Source organism: Psittacula echo (genome assembly GCF_963264785.1).
Source record: "Psittacula echo genome assembly, chromosome: 9".
Classification (NCBI taxonomy): Eukaryota; Metazoa; Chordata; class Aves; order Psittaciformes; family Psittacidae; genus Psittacula; species Psittacula echo.
Genome location: NC_137745.1, coordinates 7,403,171 through 7,422,323, shown reverse-complemented (window position 1 = coordinate 7,422,323; position 19,153 = coordinate 7,403,171). Strand labels below are relative to the sequence as shown.

Here is a 19,153-nt window from a genome sequence, read left to right as displayed (position 1 = left end):
TACCACTTAAAAAGTTAAAGATGTTTGAAATTGGTTCAGATATTTGTAGTTGAAAGCCTGCATTTGAGTAATCACAGCAGGTATGCTTTGTTCAGAACGGCTTGAAAGGACAGAAGCAATTTCACATTCTAGTCGATTGAGGTGTCATTTAAGAAAATGCTGTTTAGTGGATCAACAGCTCGAAAGGTTTGCAAGGTCGAAGTTGTTTGGGCTGTTCTGTTTAAACCTAAGAATATGTGCAACTTAAAGCAGAAAAGATTACTGTTAAGACTCAGAAAGTGGCGCTTCTTTATGATGACATTTTCCTCTGCAATTAATTCAGCCCTGCTGTGGTGGAGCGCTGGCCACCTGAGGTTTTGTGTTCAGAATAGAGGAGGGTGTGCTTCAGCCCTCCTGTGCAGATCTGCTCTGTGTTTGCTGTTGACTTTTCTCCCTACCTGTACTTGGGTTTCTATGGAGAAGTCCCTGGAAGCAGAGACTCCTGTTGCAATGGTTTCAGGTACCCCCTGCCAGCAGAAGGCTTTATGTTTTTGTGAGAGGTTTCTTGGTAGGAGTGGCTGACCCCTTTTAACCAGGATTTTGTGGATGTTATAAAAGCAACCTGTAGGATGCTACTTTTCCAGCCACCTTTATCATCACAGCAACCCGGGGACGTGCCAGTTCCCTGTGCCAGAGCAGGTGAGAGATTGGACTCAACCTTAGCACCGACCCAAGGTCATCTCAAAAGAGCGTTAAAGAGCATTTAGTGTACAGTTTGGGTCGCTCTTATTGAGGAAGGATTTGACTGCATATTGATTAGTACAAATCCTGGCGACACAAATGTGGCTTGCACTTCATTCGAGCACGCTGTTGTGAACTTGAGTTATGAATTGTGTACCCTGCTTAGCTAAATACTGAGCAGACAGGGCTCTTGACATACTGCTTTTGAATAAGCCTTGAATTTGGGCGGATATATTTTTTCCTGTCTTAATATGCTCAATTAAAACATCATCTTTACCAAGTCTTGGGAAACGGGAGAGGTGCCTGAGGACTGGAGGAAAGCAAATGTCACTCCAGTCTTCAAAAAGGGGAAGAAGGAGGGCCCGGGTAACTATAGACCGGTCAGCCTCACCTCCATCCCTGGGAAAGTGATGGAACACCTTATCCTTGATGCCATCTTAGGGCATATCAAGGATAAGAGGGTTATGAGGAGCAGTAAACATGGCTTCACCAAGGGGAAGTCATGCTTGACCAACCTTTTATAAGGAAATAACATGATGGATGGATGATGGCAGAGCGGTGGATGTGGTCTACCTTGACTTCAGCAAAGCATTTGACACAGTCTCCCACAGCATCCTCATAGCTAAATTGAGGAAGTGTGGTCTGGATGATCAGGTAGTGAGATGGACTGCGAACTGGCTGAAGGACAGAAGCCAGAGAGTTGTAGTCTATGGGGCGGAGTCTAGTTGGAGGCCTGTATCTAGTGGAGTGCCTCAAGGGTCAGTATTGGGACCAGTATTATTTAATATATTCATCAATGATTTAGATGAGGGAATTGAGTGTACTGTCAGCAAGTTTGCTGATGACACTAAGCTGGGAGGAGTGGCTGACACGCCAGAAGGCTGTGCTGCCATCCAGCGGGACCTGGACAAGCTGGAGAGTTGGGCAGGGAATAACTTGATGAAATATAACAAGGGAAAGTGTAGAGTCCTGCATCTGGGCAGGAACAACCCCAGGTTCCAATATAGGTTGGGGAACGACCTGTTAGAGAGTAGTGTAGGGGAGAGGGACCTGGGGGTCCTAGTGGACAGCAGGATGACCATGAGCCAACACTGTGCCCTTGTGGCCAAGACGGCCAATGGCATCCTGAGGTGTATTAGAAGGGGGGTGGTCAGTAGGTCGAGAGAGGTCCTCCTTCCCCTCTACTCTGCCCTGGTGAGACCGCATCTGGAATATTGTGTCCAGTTCTGGGCCCCTCAGTTCAAGAAGGACAGGGACCTGCTGGAGAGAGTCCAGCGCAGGGCAACTAAGATGATTAAGGGAGTGGAGCATCTCCCTTATGAGGAAAGGCTGAGGGAGCTGGGTCTCTATAGTTTGGAGAAGAGGAGACTGCGGGGGGACCTTATTAGTGTATATAAATATATAAAGGGGGAGTGTCACGAGGATGGAGCCAGGCTCTTCTCAGTGGCAAACAATGATAGGACAAGGGGTAGTGGGTATAAACTGGAACACAAGAGGTTCCACTTAAACTTGAGAAGAAACTTCTTCTCAGTGAGGGTGACGGAACACTGGAACAGGCTGCCCAGGGGCGTTGTGGAGTCTCCTTCTCTGGAGACATTCAAAACCCACCTGGACACATTCCTGTGTAACCTTATCTAGGTATTCCTGCTCTGGCAGGGGGATTGGACTAGGTGATCTTTTGAGGTCCCTTCCAATCTCTAGCATACTGTGATACTGTGAAGGAAATCAAACTGCAAATAGATGTTTTCACATTTGCGAAAGTGTGCTGTAATCCTGTGGGTGCTCTGGGAAGCAGAGACATGGAAGTGGTACTCTGTTGTCCACTCACTTGTGATGTGGAGGTTGCAAGGACCACAGAGGGAAAGTGATCTTGCATGGTAATGACTGGGCTTGAATCTGTTTTGGAGGGACTGTTGGAGTTTTCACAGTGGAATCTGGTAGTTTTTTGCAGGCTCAAGTTAGACCCTAATGTTACCTGAGTAGAATCATAGAATGGTTAGGATTGGAAAGGATCTTAAGATCATCTAGTTCCAAGCCCCAAAGGTTGTTGAGTTTTTCTGCCTTAATGTAGGAATAGAGTAAGTGCACTGAAACTAGTAACCTGTAATGAGATTTAGATTTGTTTTATGTGTGAGATAGGGAACTGCATATTTTTTTAATGACAAATGACTTTGTTTTGCATATCTCTTTCTGTCAGTCTGCCTATCAGAATCTGTCATCGGGGAAATGTAACTTCATCCAGCATTAACTGGTGGCAGCAAAACTGCGATTTAGATATTTACTTATGTGCATGCAAGAAACCCTGATCAAAGAAGGGAGAAAAATTGATGGAAAACACCCACTCAAGGACCAATAACTGTCTGTTCCCTTTCTTTCCACTCGCTTTCTCCCTTGCAGCAACCACTTGAAAGGAAAGACAGCCAAAACAGTTCTCAGCACAGTGTCTCCAGCCACCGCAGTGGGCACACCGCTTCCCCAGCGCACAGCACGCAGGTGCTGCCGGATTACACTGCTGCCGAGGCGCCGGCTGCGGATCAACCCGACGGTGCTGGGCAGAAAAAGCCAGATCCATTCAAAATCTGGGCCCAGTCCAGGAGCATGTATGAAAGCCGACGTGAGTATGAAGCAAGTGTGGTTGCTAAGGCTACGGCTCTGGCAGCCGCTCTCTGTATATTTTGTTTTCGAAGAACTGAATCCTTTAGGTTTATGTTGGAAAGAGAAGGCTTCAGTTTCTTAATTTGGTATCTTGTCTATGATAGCAACTTGATAGAGGGGCAGTTTCCTCTCTGAGGAGGAATGAATTCAAATCGTCTCTCGGAAGGATGAATACAAAAAAGCCCTTTAAAATTAAAGACCATCTTTTCCCGTATTCTTTTCTATTTTGTTTTTAAATTAGGCTGAAGGAGAATTTCCAAGTTTGTTATCCAGATCCTGAACTCCATTATGAAGTTAAGAGCAGTTGTTTGGTATGCTTAGGAATTTCAGTAAGGAGAGGAAGTATTTAGTTTGCTGAAATTCGTATCAGATGCTTTCCAGCCTCACCCAGGGGAGGAGAAAATCCAGCTGAGCCATTTTACTCTGACCAGAGCAGACACTTTAACAGAACAGATATCAAATGCATATTGTAAGTGGCTTTTATGGCAATTAATAATCAGCACACTTGGCTAATAGTTCAGCAGGGCTTTGACTCTGCTCCAAGACTATAAATATGTTTTCAATCAGTTTCTTCTCTGCAGACAAAATAAACACACTGGCTTTGCTTTAATTGAGTTGCTGAAGATGATCACATCTGTAAAAGCCTCTTAAAGAAGAAGAGTATTGGGTTCATTTTCAAAAGCAGTAGTTACTTTAGTTACAGAAAAAGAAGCTTCAAAGTCTTGGTGCTGTAAGAATCACCTGGAGATTGACTTTATTGTGCTAACTGGAAATTGGTAAAACCAGTATGAAATTACCCCAGAATGAAAAATGGTAGGGCTGTGTTGGTTTTTTTCTGACCAAATGAATCATTTTGTTATCTTATGTCCTGGAAAAAATCAAATCATGAATCACAGTTTCTTGGCTGAAGATGCATCTCTTTGGATTGAATGTCTCAGCAATGCAGTTTTGTAGGTGTCTCTGCTTCTGTGTGCTGCTTTCCTTCCCTTCGCAGGGATTAGGTGTACTGACCCTGTGGCTCTTGGGCCAAGTTGTGCTGATCTGCAGAGAAGTGCAGTGATGGAAGTTTGAGATAGGAAAAAAGGGGCAAGAGCTGAGGGATGGTGATCCTTCAGCTCTGCAGAGCTGTGGGCAGAGCTCCTTCTCCTTCTGCTCGGGTGGACAAGGCTGAAGCTGTCCCATGGTACCAGCATTACTGCTGCGCAGCTCACGTGGTTCCCATAGGCTCTGCGCTGGCATTGCCTCTGACCCCCTGCAGCTCCTTAGCTAATTTCTAATTGGCTGTTTAACTCATACTAATTAGTCATTAGTATCAGCTTAGTAGCCTTAACTCCTGCCTGTCTTTCCTGATAAACCTGAGACTGAGCAGAAGAAATGCTGAAGTGTACAGGCAGGTGGTTGCCCTTCTGTGTCCACCTCCAATACCATGTGCTAAGTCCTTTGTCTTTCCTCAGTGGCTGCAGGTATTTTGTAGAGGCTTTATCCTTATCTGTGACCTGAGCCCTTCCAGAGGCCTTTTCACTGTCTCTTGACCTGCTGGTTTCCCACGCCCCATCTCTCCCTGTGCCACAATCCTCTCTGCTTGGGCCTTTTGCTACACCGGGATCTGCTATGCCCCTTCAACTTCCCTTTCTATGATCCAGCATCTCTGGGGTTGATCCTCACTATTGCTTCAGTTCTTATCTCCTGCTTGTTCTGCCAGATGACACCTGTTGGAGCCTCAGTGCTTTTCTATCCCCTTTTCATGACATTGCCATTTCCTTGCCAGGAAGGTGTTTTCTGAGATTTCTTGGTTTCACAGACCAGGTTTTGGAGTATGGCAGAAGCATGGTATGGCCATATCTCCTTGTTAAGTGTGTGCCACTAGTAGTGTCCAAAAGCGTGTGAATTTCTGATCCTAAGCTGGAGTGAAACACATTCTCTGAGGATTAACCTGCACTCTTACTTAGTGACATGGCTTTGCTGTGCCTAACAAAAGGTGAAGAAAACCAGGAAAGACCTCGTCTAAGTGAAAAAGGCAATTGGATTTACTGTTTCCTGTCACAGTCTGATCACAAAGTGTGACTGGGGGTTTTATTTAGAGGTCAGTGGTCAGTTTCTCCTTTGTCACCTTTCATCCCTCTCACCAGTCTCATAAATGGAGACTGGATCACAGCTGAGACCTGGCACCTTTTCTGCCCTGGGAGCTTGGTGTTTGGTCTGCATGAAAATTGGGCAATTGGTGGCTGCTCTGTTACAAACATAAATCATCCCATTGAGACTTGCCCAAGCACTGGCTGTGTGGCTCTCAGACCACTTGTAGGGAGCTCTGCTGACGTGGAGTATCAGAGGGTGTGGGATGAAAAAAAACATTTTCTGGACTTCCAGTTTCACGGTCTGTCTGCTCCACATGTGCTGTTCTTTGTGGTTCACTCAGCTGCAGTTCAGTTCAGCTTCAGTTCCTTCTTTGGCTGGTGGTGATACAGTCATATCACTACTTTCTTCTTTACTTGAGCACTCATTCCTTTTGGCTTTGGGACTAAAGTTAGCATCTCCTCTCCCATGACATCCATAGCTTTTAGTTCTGTGTGAGCAGAATTAAAGGAGTATTTAATGTACAGCAGGAGGATGCCACTCTAGTGCCAGTGTTGAAAATGGCTGGTGCATCCAGTAGATGGGGCTTTTGATGGGTCCTAGAAGCCCCCATTGCCTCAGGAGCCCCAGCTCAGGTCTTCCAGCTCTCTCTGCTGCCCAGTCCAGGGCTTGCTCTCCATTGATTCATGGCCTTCAGTTTTAAACCTGAAAAGGATTATAAAACTTTCTTATGAGAGGCAGGGTTTTGAATCCCCAAATGGAATGAAAACCAGCAAGAACCCTTTGTGTTGAAATATACGATGGAATTAAAAAGAAAAAAAGACAGAATTTTAGAGCATTAGATCATCTTAAGTGTTTTATTTTGTTCCATTTTTTGGTGAAATTGTTGAGTATAAAGAGAACAGGCTGCAATTTTTCAAGTGCAGTTGACACAAGGAGATGAATTCATTAGCCCCAGCCCAGACAGCTTTTTTTATATTCATCTAAAAATAATATTATAAAGAGGTTTTTTTCAATATATGAATAGATCTTCTGCAGGATGTTTCTTAAGAAGTACTGAATCTATAATGAACACCTATTGCCTTTAATTAATATCATTCATTAACAGTAATAATAATATAGACATGGAAAGCACAGGCAACATTTTCATTTTTTAGAATTGGTAAATTCTTCTTCGAATATTCTTTGGATCAGTACTTCTTAAAAGTTGATTATATTTGACTTAGGTGACTTGTCTCACTGAAGCCATTGGTAGAGCAGAATTTGGTTCAAAAGCACCAGATAACCCATAATTTTCTAAAAGCATGTATTTTTTATTTACCAGAAGCATCTTAATGTCAGGAAGTATTCCCATGCCGCGAAGGAGAACCACGGACATTGCTTGTTCAGGGGAAGAGTGAAAAAATGAAAGAAAAATTAAGCTAGAATTAATAATGCAGAGCTAAGCAAGGGCTCCATAGCTGTGTCTGGACTGTAGTTGAGTGACAGCAGATGAGAACTGCAGCTTTATTCAACAAACGCAGACTAAAGTTCTTTCACATGCAGCTCCCCTGGATGAAGTGATCCAGCCTGCAAGGTGCTGAGTGCTTGAGCTCCTGTCCAAGGAAGCTGATTTTCAAGCTGTAAACCCAAAAGGACTTGGGTGCTTTAAGGCTAAGGCTGAGCTCAAATGCTCTGCTGCAGTCTGGCCCAGAGTCTCAATTCTTTGCTGGATTAAGACTTTTGAGAATACAGCTTTGGGTTAAGTAAATCTGAAAAGAGATCATTTGATGGCGATAACAAATGCACTCTTTGCTGGTGCTGAGTTTTAGCTGCCTGAGCTCCTCTTTATGAGTAAGTCATTGCTGCTGGTGGTAGTTGTGTACATGAATCAGAGAGAAGGACAAGGGTTTAAAAACGGAAGCTGTTCCAAGAGCTAGGAATGACATACATAAAGAGCATTCAGTGAGAGAAACAGCAATTGAATAGCTTAGCTGAGAACCACAGTTCTGAAATCTCACACTGTGTTATTGAAAATGTATTTCTATAATATGTTTTTTATTTTTCAATATATTATTAAACTTCCTTAAAGATTAACACAATCTGTTGTCAAATTTTTCGTGTGTGGCCTGATTGCTTTGCAAAATACCGTATCCTACATATGGCCATCTGTCAAAACAGCAGTAACAAAATGAATTAATCTGAATTGCAGATGTGTTAATGAATCCCTTTGAAGGGCTTAAGTATTTAATTAAAAGTAAAGCAGAACATGATAGATAATTTTTAAAGCTTTTAAAATATTCTAAGTTATCATTAATATTTGAATTTTATTTTCAGGCACATAATTTATTTGCTAGGATTTTCTCTCCCCAGATCTAATTAAAATAATACAAAAAAGTCTTAACCCCAGCATGTAGCACTCACTCACCAGCAACTCCATAGAATTAAAAATATTTGCACAATGATACCAAACATTAGATACTTTCTCCCTAAAATAGAAGAGAAAAATACTCACAGGAAATTGCATCTGCCTTCTGATCAGGCTGACTTAAAAGATGATTGTAAAAGCCCCTTGGTAGGGTTATGTCCTTTTGTTGTATTAATAGGAGACAAACAGTTACAGTCATGCACTTGGGCACACAGATGTGTCCATGCCCTTGGAGGATGTCTTGTTAAAAAGGGCCACAGGACTTGCAGCATATTCCATGAGCAGCAGAGGCTGCAGAGCTGCTGTGGAGCTGGTAATGGGCAGACTGGTCTATGGCTCAGCCAAGGCATTGTGCTTTCCCCAAACCTCAGCAGAACTTGGCTGTCTTCTTGAGAACATGCTGAAGACATCTTTTGAAAGTCTTCCATGCCACCAGAAGGGTAGATAGGAAAAGGACAAAAGGAAAAGACAGAAAAAAAATTGAATTCTCTTGCAGTGGGGTAGTTTAGAAAATGTCTTTCCTGCAAATACAGAACCTCATTGCATTTGTGGCTAAGTCACAGGACTTTTCAACACTGAAACTCACCATCAGCTTCAGTGGGACTTCTCACTCCTCGTTTCAGATTTGTCCTTATATACTTTGCTGAGTCTGGGCCTTAAAACTTTTATACTTTGCCAGGCTGTGAGTCATTAAAAGTGCTGCTGCCTCAAGTGAGCTAGGGACTGAAGCAAACTCATACTGGTTATTTTTGAATCCATCTTGTGTTGAAACTGATGTTGCACTGGGCAGAATTGTTTTTTTATATAACATGTAGGATAATTGTTAAGGTTTGTATATGAAAGTTTGATTAAAATGACCTCTAATTAAGCACTGTGTTCATTGTTCATCACATGTATTTAGAATTTCTTTTAACAGTAGAAAAAGATTTCAATTGGAAAATTGTGTCATGATGGTGAAAATTTTCTTTTGTAGAAAAATATTTTAAGGTGTTCTCTTCTGAGAAGAAAAAATGATTTCCAATATACCTGCATGCATGTGCATAAATACATACGTGTGTGTGTATTACATAGCCTCATGCACACAGCCATGTGCAAAATAGATGTGAGTTAGTATGTCATAATCCTTAGGAGCTATAACCTTAGTAATTGATGCATGAAAGCCTAACATGAGCCATACAATCAAATTGAATTGAATGAACTAACAAGAAAGCAGATACTTTAAGCTTTGCAAAACTGTAAAATTAATATTACAGCTATGTCACCTTCGCCTGCAACTGGACTGAGCAAGGGTGAGAGAGAGAGAGAAATCAATTCCACCAGTTTTGGAGAATGTAAGACTGTGCCGAGAATGTATCTGTGTCTTGTGATGTCTTGTTCTGGTGTCATTGCTGCTCTGTGGCGGGGGGCTCTTCATCACCAAGGGAGTCTGGCAGGGCCGTACACCAAGGTTAGCCATGAAGGTGCAAAGTACTTGCTTTACTGTGTCCTGGCTAGCAGCAGATTTCATAGGCGGCGGTGGGGGGCTTATCATGTTCCTGTTTTGTCCATGAGTTTTCCCGGTGGGCTGTGGCACTCACCTCTCCTTCCATTCCTCCTCATGGCCACAGAAGAACTCTTCTTACCACTTTTGCGACACTCTCCAAATGGTCTGGTTTAATGCAGGATGGGCAGACTGGCAAGTTTTACTCATCTGGGCTATGCACATGAGAGTCAGACATACTTGAGATCAGTTCAAGATGTAAAGATGCAATGAATGACTCCTGGAGGCCATATTTTCATTTGCCTTCAATAAAGTTTCAGCACCACCATGAAGTTTTCCCTTTAAGTAACAAATGTGGCTCCTCTGAAGCGTTACCAAATAATGGAGAACCTAAATTAATTCTCCAGTGTTGAGAGCCTCGGGGTCCCACCTCAGCTGTAAGTAGCACGGAGGTGGATGGGGTTTTCTGAGCTGTGCCGATGAATCACTGTACTGCAGAGCTGGCGCAAAAGGCAGTAAAAGGAGTTTTGTTCAGTTTGTACTCACTCTGTGTAAATGTGTGTTGTCTGTATGTTTGTTGTATCTGTGTTTCACCTCTCTGTAATCCTTCCCGTGGAAGCAGCGTTACATTAATGAACTCACTTCTTTGGGATAGACTTGTCTTGTTTTTGTTGCTTTGGTTTGACACCGCCGTTACACCTCGGCTTGCCATTCCCTCCATGGCTGTTAATTGGCTAGCTGGTACCCAAACCAGGAACATAAGGCATCATTCACTGAAACTGGAGAGTTGACAAATGGAAAGGTTTTGAGAGATGCCAAGGAAATGGGCCCATGCTGAAGCTCTCTGCAGAAGCCATTTTACCTCTGACAGATCCAACACACACTATTAATTGGTTGAGGCTAGCCTTTGCCAAAAAAAATCCTTCGAAGTGCTGGAGAGACACTTTGAATGTGTCTGCTCTTCACGCTCCCCCTTGCTGAAGGCAGTGACAAACACCAATTAATTCGTTGTCTAGGTTTTGCTGTTGTGCCGCACGTCTGTATGATGTTGATCTGCCTTCAGCCAGCTCGCCTGAACAGATGAACCATGCAGGCTTCCAGCATGTTCATCGCCTGATTGTTCTGTACTTGTAGCTGGACAAAAATTAGCCTCTAGTTCAGTAAGGTGGTGTGCATGGATCTAGCTTAGTTTATGAATGCAGCGTGAAAATATAGATAAACCCAGTTTGAATGAAAATGTAAAGCAAACATCTGTGCCTTAGCGTTCATCTGTTCTTTAAATTTTTAGTATTCCCAGGTCTTAAATTCATTTTATGGTTTAAACCTGTTGAGTCACTGAAGAGAGAGCGTCAGTGCTAACCAAAATCTCAACACTCAAAAATCCCAGATGACTAGACTCAAACCTTTGCACAACAGGCACTGGCAGCGTAAAATGCAGTTAGGACCCCAACTGACGCTCACTGATGTCAGTGAAAACAACCAGTTTATTGTCTCCCGTATACAGAAACCTAGATGATGTTTCATTAAACATGTTGCATCCCGTATCTGTGTTTACACTTATTTAAATTAGATTCCTACTTTGGTTTCTTTGCTAAAAATGTAGACAGCTGACTTGTAAAGGAACAGCTTTTTTTATCATTTATTATAAATGTTGGGAGGGGATCTTTACAAAATTAGTCAATGTTACAGATCCTAACCAATAAATGTTAAATGAACCTGACATTGTCTTGTGATATGATTTAATGTTAGCAATTAATCTTGTATTTTTAAAGAAGGGATGAAAGCAAGCATGAGTAAGGTAATATAAAACATTACTGTTCAACTGCACTTCAAGGTTAGTGCTTCACTGTATGTAATATTCATTGTAAAAACCTTGCTGGTGTTCCATACTAATGAGTAAGGTTGGGCTTTTTTAAGTTTCCAGCTGGTTTTATCTGTTAAGTGGTTTTACAAAGCCTGTACACGAGTGAGTGAGAGTCAAGAGAGCTGCATTGTTTTCAGTGGAGCCCTTCTGTTTCACACCAGCTGGAGATCTGTCCCATAGTTATTTAAAGCAGTGTCAGTAAACAGATAGCAAACTATGCTAGTGAAAGTTAATTAAACAGTAGAAGTCACAACAAGTGGTTTTTTTGTCTCCCATGAAAGAAGAGGCAGCTGTATTGTTTCTGGCAGAGTAATTCTCTGTTGTACACATTTATTTATTGGAGATTTGGAAGAGGCTTTTGCACTGGGTAACGATGCTAATATTAATGAAAGAAAATATTGTAGTGATAAACAAATGGCAAGTCACAATTAAACACCTAGAAAGTAGAAACCACCACATAGGCTTCAGTAGTAATTTAAATAATAATCCTTTAGTATTTAAAGCTGTTAATGTTCTTGATTATGTCACCAAGAGTAAAATTGTGCAGCAGATCCTTCTACATGTACATCAGAATAGTCCTGATTCAGTTATAAAGGTGTGTGGTTTTGATTAAAAATTACAGTTTTCCTTCTTTCCCTTCAGTTCCAGATTACCAAGAGCAGGATATCTTTCTATGGAGAAAAGAAACTGGTTTTGGATTTAGGATTCTAGGTGGAAATGAACCTGGAGAGCCTGTGAGTATATCTAGAAGTGGTCATGTTTTATCTCATAGTATCTCCCAGAATCATGGCAGTAGCATAACAGATATGCAGAACTGTGCTGCAGTATCTCTGTTAAAATGTCTAGTGGGCAATGGATTTATATCCTGCACCTCCTCCCAACTCTCCCTCCAAAAACCAAACTAAACCTCCCATAACTGAAATGGGTTTGGCTTCCCCTGCTATTCCCTGTTTTTGTTATAGCCCAAATGAAAACACATAGGTCTGAAATTGCCTGGGACACTGAGAAAAGGAGGTCCTGGTCAGGTCTGCAAGTATTTTATCTTAGTGTGTCACATTTTCTATTTGCTCAATTCCCTTAAATTCACTTCTTTACCATAAATCCGATACCTGTGGAAGGTGTCCGGCTTTCTTGTGCTGCACAGCTCAAAGCTAGATAGTGGCAGCATAAATTTCCACGTACTTCCCTGTCAAAATTATTTTTCTCATTTATGGGAAGAGAGGCTGTGAATTCCTCTCATGTTAGAGTAACTCCACAGGGCTCGCTGAGTTGGTGGACTGGTGAGTGGTGCAGAGTCTGTAAACCCTAGAGGCATCTGAAAAGATAACTCAATCTCTGCTTTCCTGATAAGACCTTCAGTGCAGAACCATCTTCCTCTCTGGTCACTGTCAGGCTGAACACGTTTCCAGAGGCTGTCATTAGAGTGAAGAGACCACCTAAAGAAAAAAGATGTCAATTTGTTACTGTTTCACAATGTGACTATATTCATGTGGAGCTGCTTTCACAGGAGCAACTTTCCTGACCTGCAGACATCTGTCAATAGTTTCTTGTCCCTATTAAATTGGGTCTAACTACCAGTGCCCTTTGCTTCCAGCTGGCTGTTGAGCTAGTTCTTATCTATCACTGTATTTCTCTCTCTCTCTTTCCTATCTCCTATTTGTGCTAATTCATCAACAGATTTACATCGGTCACATTGTACCGCTGGGTGCTGCTGATGCTGACGGCCGCCTGAGATCGGGTGATGAACTGATCTGTGTGGATGGGACGCCTGTTGTCGGGAAGTCACACCAGCTTGTCGTCCAGCTTATGCAACAGGCAGCCAAACAAGGTCATGTCAATCTGACCGTCAGGCGCAAAGTGGTTTACACAGGTAGGCTGCAGTGCTGCTCTGCAGGGGTAGATTTTCCTGCCAGACTCCATCTGTTCAAGGAATGGTTTAAAGAAAAAAAGCTCTTTGTAGCACTGGGGAGGCTCAGGGGATGTGCTATTGTTGTTCCACTTTTGCCTGTTTTTGGTCTTTTTTGTTCTTGATCAAATAGGTGTCAGATATTTTGTTTCCAGTCAGGATTCTCTCAATCTCAGTTGCCTTCCCCAGTCTTTGTGAAGGTTTCTAATAAAATGGGGAACTGTCCGGTTTCAACCATTTTAGTTTGCCTTGTGCCTGGCTGCCTGTATTTCCTATTTACTTCCCAAAATAACCGTGCTGCCTGATAGCCACTCTTAAACTGGGAGTGAGGGAAAAGATGCTGAAGAGTCCAGATGAGGGGAGGCAAGGGCAGAGAGTGAGTGAAGGCATTGGTGTGTGGTGGCTGATGTCTCAGGCTCAGGAGAAGCTTCGAGTGAGGTTGAAGCATGTAGCTGACTAACTCAAGGACGTGAAACTGTAAGTGTCAAGGCCAGATTCCATGGGGTTTTAAGCAGTCAGGTCTTGGGGAAGGTGTCCCTGTCTGTGGCAGGGGGTTGGAACTCGCTGAGCTTTAACGTCCCTTCCAACCCAAACCATTCTATGGTTGTATGATTCTGGTAGCCAGGGTCTGTGTGTTTTTTTGTATTAGAGAGATTTTTGTATGCTGCATTATGCTAGGCATTGGCCATACACTGAACAAGTCTAAAAGGGGAAAAAGAAGGCAGAAAGACAAAGATGCAGAGAGAAGTGACACCACTGCATGGTGACACCCAGATTAGTGACAGAAAAGTGTCCTGATAGCAAAGAAAATGAAGAAATGATCACGAGTTTCTAAATTACATGTGACCTTATACTTAATATTGGAGAGTAATACTGGGGTGCTTCCTTTTCTCGTGAGCTTTAGGAAGCTCACATATGAGATTTGCTTTAGCTCACTTACTCCAAATAAAGGGTATTATATAGCTTTTCAAGTTTAGGAATCAGAAGGAAAATAGGCAATGATGTTCTTCATCCTAAAGATAATCAAAATAACATTCAGGCTGAAAATTAGTCCCACAGTGGAAGTTAGGACTAGAACAGTACCTGTAAAATAGCTCTGTATTCTTATCCAGGACTAAGCTTCTTGTGCACAATATTAAATAACTGTTCACTCCTCATTACTTTCCTTCTTTCCATTGTGGATGAAATGCTGCCAAGGTTATGTCTCTCCTCTAATAGCTTCTTTCTCATTGCGGACTAAGGGCTGCTAATGTGAGAGAAGCTTTAGGAGATGAGCTTTGGGAGGAAGAGGAAGAGCAGCTGAATTTTGGTACTGGTTTTTTGTGTGATTTTCTTTCCAGTTTTGCAGCCTCCAGGCTGGAAATTACCATAAAAGATTTAGATGCATGACAGATCTCTTGGTATTTCATTCAGGGGCTTGTTACTCCAGACCAAGCTATTTCTGAATCATTGCTAATGTGGACACTTACTCTAGGATAAATTATTCAGGATCCCTTCTTTTTCACCTTATATTTGCAGGCTTTTGAATTCCAGCATGACTTTGTAGAGAAGCCTGTTCCTGAATTTTGGTCCCTTATTCCTCCTGTCATCTGTATGCCAGTAGAAAAAGACTGTTCCCCTAAATGGTGAATCTTAAGCTTCATAGAGGGGAAAGTATATACTCCTGTAGTCTTAATGTGGAGAATACTATATATTTTGTACTTACTTTTAGTATGTAAGTACAGACAGGCACTTCTGTCCAAGAATTTTTGAAAGTTCTTTTTCTTTGGATCATGGGTTTACAGGTTTAGATTTTGTTTGGTGTCCATTTCCTTCTTGTTGCTTTTAAGATCTCCCACTTAACTTTGATTCACCAAATTGGAGAAGTGACCTGATTAGTGGAGGCAGCCATTCAATAGAGACAAGCACAATATGCTGCTCTCAGCTGCGCAAATGGACTGGGGAGAACTGGCTCAGTAACAAGAAATGGAAGCTATTGTGGGCCACAAGCTTTAACCTGAGGTTGGCTCAGGTGAAGAAAAACACTGTGCTGGAGTGTAGGCAGGGGGAAACTCTCCTGATTTCCCAGCAGATGATGGCTTAGCTGCAATATGGTCCAGCACTTCAAGACAGACATGTTTGAGTTGGAGAGGGCCCAACTGGAGGGAGTCCAGAGGACCAGTGAGAATAAGGAGAGCTCTAGAAAACATGGTCTGCAAGGAAATGTTGAACAAATTGGGATTTTTTAGCCTAAAGCAGAGAAGAGGGAGGAGATGTTAAACTCCCCAAGATTATAAAAGGCTGCTGCAAAGAGGAAGGGAGTAATATATTCTCCATATGCCTGCTAGATAGAACTAGAAATAATAGCCTTATGCTGCAGCAGGGGAGATTTAAGTTAGATATTGCAACCAATAGATTGCCTGGGGAGATATTTAACAGCTGATTAGACGAACATCTGTCAAGACTGACAGTAAGTATAGTTGGCCCTTACTTGAACAGAGTGTGGACTAAGCGATTTTTTGAGGTTTCTTCAAGCTGTGTAGTTGCTGATTAGATTTTAAACTAATACCACTTTCAGCTGATATTAGACACTTGTTCAATATTAATGTCAGTAATGTTTAATGGTTTCCCCCCAGCTGTGCCAGACTGTACAGATGATAGTTGCTGGTTCTTCCATCCAGAAAAGCTTGGTTCACAAGTTGTTTTGCTTTAGTATGGATGTCTATTACTACTTAAGGTCACATTAATCAAAGGTAGTTGGTGCTACCCAACTGATGGTATTAAGTTAAAAAATACACAAGTGTTGAGTGTTGGGTATTTGATGTCACTGTCACTCCTCGTAGTTGTGCATACATATGTGGTTGCACTGTATAACTGAAGTGGGGATGTGATGTCTAAAGGGGGCACCTCTGAACTAATATAACCCACATTTAAAATCCCACAGAGCATCCAGGCACGCAGCACTACACTGGTTTAACCATACTGCTGCTGTAATTTGGCAGTGAAAGGCTTTGATTGCATGACCACTGGAGAGAATGAGCATATGTGGTCATTGCCATCACTGAAGAGTGCTGGTGGTGGTGACATCTGAAAGGAGACAGAGCCCTTGGTTCATTATGGCCGTGATTTATAGATTAAATCAGGTGATTTGCTTTTTTGGGGTTATTTGGTTGTTATTTTTTTACCTTGGTGGATGGATGGCAGTTTTTAAGCATTGAATAGTGCAGCCTGCTCAGTCTTTCTTTTCCCTCCCCAGTTCCCAAGGCAGAGAATGAAGTCCCATCCCCAGCTTCTTCCCACCACAGCAGCAACCAGCCGGCCTCACTGACGGAGGAGAAGCGAACACCACAGGGCAGCCAGAACTCCCTCAACACAGTTAGCTCAGGCAGCGGCAGCACCAGCGGCATCGGCAGTGGTGGTGGCGGGGGCAGCGGTGTGGTCAGCACTGTGGTCCAGCCCTACGATGTGGAGATCCGCCGTGGTGAGAACGAGGGGTTCGGCTTCGTCATCGTCTCTTCGGTGAGCAGGCCAGAGGCCGGAACAACGTTCGGTGAGTCTTGGGGTTCTACCGACACGCCTCAAGTGAGATGCAGATCTGAGCACTGCAGCGCAAGGAGAGGAGTGGGGATCTGGTTAATTAAAAGTTGTGAGCATGCCCTGATATGTATAATTAATAGCTTCATTGGAGGCTGAGACTTGGTAGGCGTTTGCCTCTTGGGTTTTGTTCACTGAATTGAGAAAAGCAAAATGAGAAATCCCGACCTGAAGAGCAAAAATGTCAGCAATGGCAGTTCCTGATGCTCCCCAAAAATCCAGTTCTCCCTGCTAGCTGTGTGCCTTTCTGGGGTTTGCTTTCAGAAAAGCATTCAGGGATGCCCCCAGTGATGCTGTTTGCCAATGCAGAAATAGGGCAGGTGGAATGAAATATGTCTCTCTATGGTAGAATTGAAGCAGTTGATTTTAAAGCAGTAATGCTTAAACTGATTAACTTCTCTTTGGCAGTCAGGGTTACTCTGGTCCTCATTATGGAGTGAGCATGCTGATAGCTGGAAAGTTTTAATTAATAGTCCTTGCTTGTGAGACATAAAACGGAGAATACTGTTTAAAAAACAGGATGTTTTGACATCATCCTGAATCTATTTCTTCAAAGCAGGGGGATGTCACACTTAATATCATGGGGCTGGGGCGGGGGGGAAGGAATGACGGAACATGTGCCTTTGCCATCTTCACACTACCTCTCAGAGCAGGGTTGTGGTTTGCAGACAAAATACATTGCAATCTCCTTGTACAGCTCGAGTATTCCTGGTGCACACAGGTGCATGTGGCAAGAAGTGGCCTTTCCCCCTTTTTTCTAGCTCTTTTCCTGAAATTTCCTGTCATTGCCCATCAGTAATGCCCTTACTAATGCATCAAGGGAGCATCACCTCATTTTCTGGAATTAATGTAGAGCAGGCCATTTCTCACACAGTTCTGGGCAGCCGTGGCAGCAGGGATTTCAAGGGTGAAATATCTGGTTTAGACAGAGTGCATCGAGTTCCATCAGTTCTCAGGTGCTAGGCTACCTCACATTGTCCTTGCTGCTGGAAACTGGTCGTCCAGAATAGGTATTTTGGTGCCAGAACACAAAGGTGCATTGTAATATAGATTGAACTCAGTCTAAACTAGAGAGAGAGATTCTATCTTCTAAAAGTATTTGCAAATGTGTGTAAATAACTTTTACTGTATGAAGACTGTGCTCTAACTCTTTTCCACAGAGAAACCTTGACCTGAGGTTGTAAAAAGTTGTGTTTGCTTTAGCCCAAGATGTTCACTAACTGGAAGTTTTCTGTGCAGGGGCTCCTCATGGAGATCTGTTGATCTGTGACTGTTTTTCCTTTAATTTTTTTCAAGTGTATTCAGCTTTTCCCTAATACTCTGCATGAGATGTGTTCCCTCTGCTGCGTGGTGCTTGCTTTGGATCTGCTTTGTAGTTTTTTCTTTCATGGGTAGTATTTAGAGATGGGCCAGACTGGTTCTAAAGTTCACCTTGGTCATTTTGGTGTGGGCTCTGTTATCTCTGTTTGGTGGATTGGATAGAGTAGGAACTCATACCCTCAAAGTAGCTTTTAAACTGAATGGGGCTATGTATTACCAGAAAGAGAAGTAACAGAAGGCGGGAGGGAGGGGAGGATAATAATCCCGCTATCATTTGCAACTAAAACGAACACCTTCTGCCAGTTTTCATTGTATCTTTCCAACCTTGTTCTCTCACCTCACATTCCTTTTCTTAGCTTTTTCTTCTTTATGGTCTTTCTGGTGTTGTTCTGTGTGCAGCAATGTATATCTCTAAAACTACTAACCAAATAAAGGCTACAGCACAGATTGGAAAGTGCATCTTGAGGGTGAATGTATTGTGGATGCAAAGTATGAGTTGACCACTGTGTACACCTTATGGTTTAATGATATGCCTTTGCCTGTGGGATTCTTGCCCATGTGAAAAAGCAGTACAAAAGCTCAGTAGTTTCATCTGAGTGGAGCTGTGTAACCCCTTGTGTTCCAATTTTGAATTTTATGGACAATGCTGTGTTTTTAGGACAAACAACTGCATGGAACAGAAGTAGAATTTTGTCTCCAAAACACATTCATCCTAAAGTGCTCTTGCTGTGTGTGTGTCAGACATCTCAATGGTTTTGTGTTGTGGTTTTAGAGGTATTTAAAAGAGGAGGTCCTTATTCCTTCCCTGCTCATGTCTTGACGCTGTCTAAGGTCATAAAAGGGGAAGGGTTAACAGAGCCTGAGGTGGATGCCTGCACCGAACAGGTTACCTTTGTCAGTCTTGGCCCATCTGTAGTGATCCTTTACCTTCCTTGGTAGTACCTTTATTCACAATAGAAGAAAACTGTTGGTTCCCCATGCAGCGCTGATAGAGCAGATCTTTGTGATAGAAAGGGAGTCGCACTCCCTCTTAGGCCTAGAACAATTTCATCTTTCTAAATTGAGAAAGAACAAAACATTGGCAGAAGCTTGAACTGCAGTTGACTTAGAGAAGGAGCAGAGAGGCTGACACCAACATAATCTTGAAGGAGGAAG

General features: G+C 42.7%; 1 protein-coding gene across 1 annotated transcript in view; it reads left to right on the top strand.

The window, feature by feature from the left end:
• MAGI1 (membrane associated guanylate kinase, WW and PDZ domain containing 1) overlaps nucleotides 1-19,153 on the top strand; it is a 345,222-nt gene that overhangs the window by 313,086 nt on the left and 12,983 nt on the right. The window contains exons 14-17 of the mRNA XM_080625535.1: nucleotides 3,118-3,334; nucleotides 11,842-11,933; nucleotides 12,877-13,069; nucleotides 16,341-16,634. Coding sequence (XP_080481661.1) covers nucleotides 3,118-3,334; nucleotides 11,842-11,933; nucleotides 12,877-13,069; nucleotides 16,341-16,634 — 796 coding nt within the window. The remainder of the gene's footprint in view (nucleotides 1-3,117; nucleotides 3,335-11,841; nucleotides 11,934-12,876; nucleotides 13,070-16,340; nucleotides 16,635-19,153) is intronic.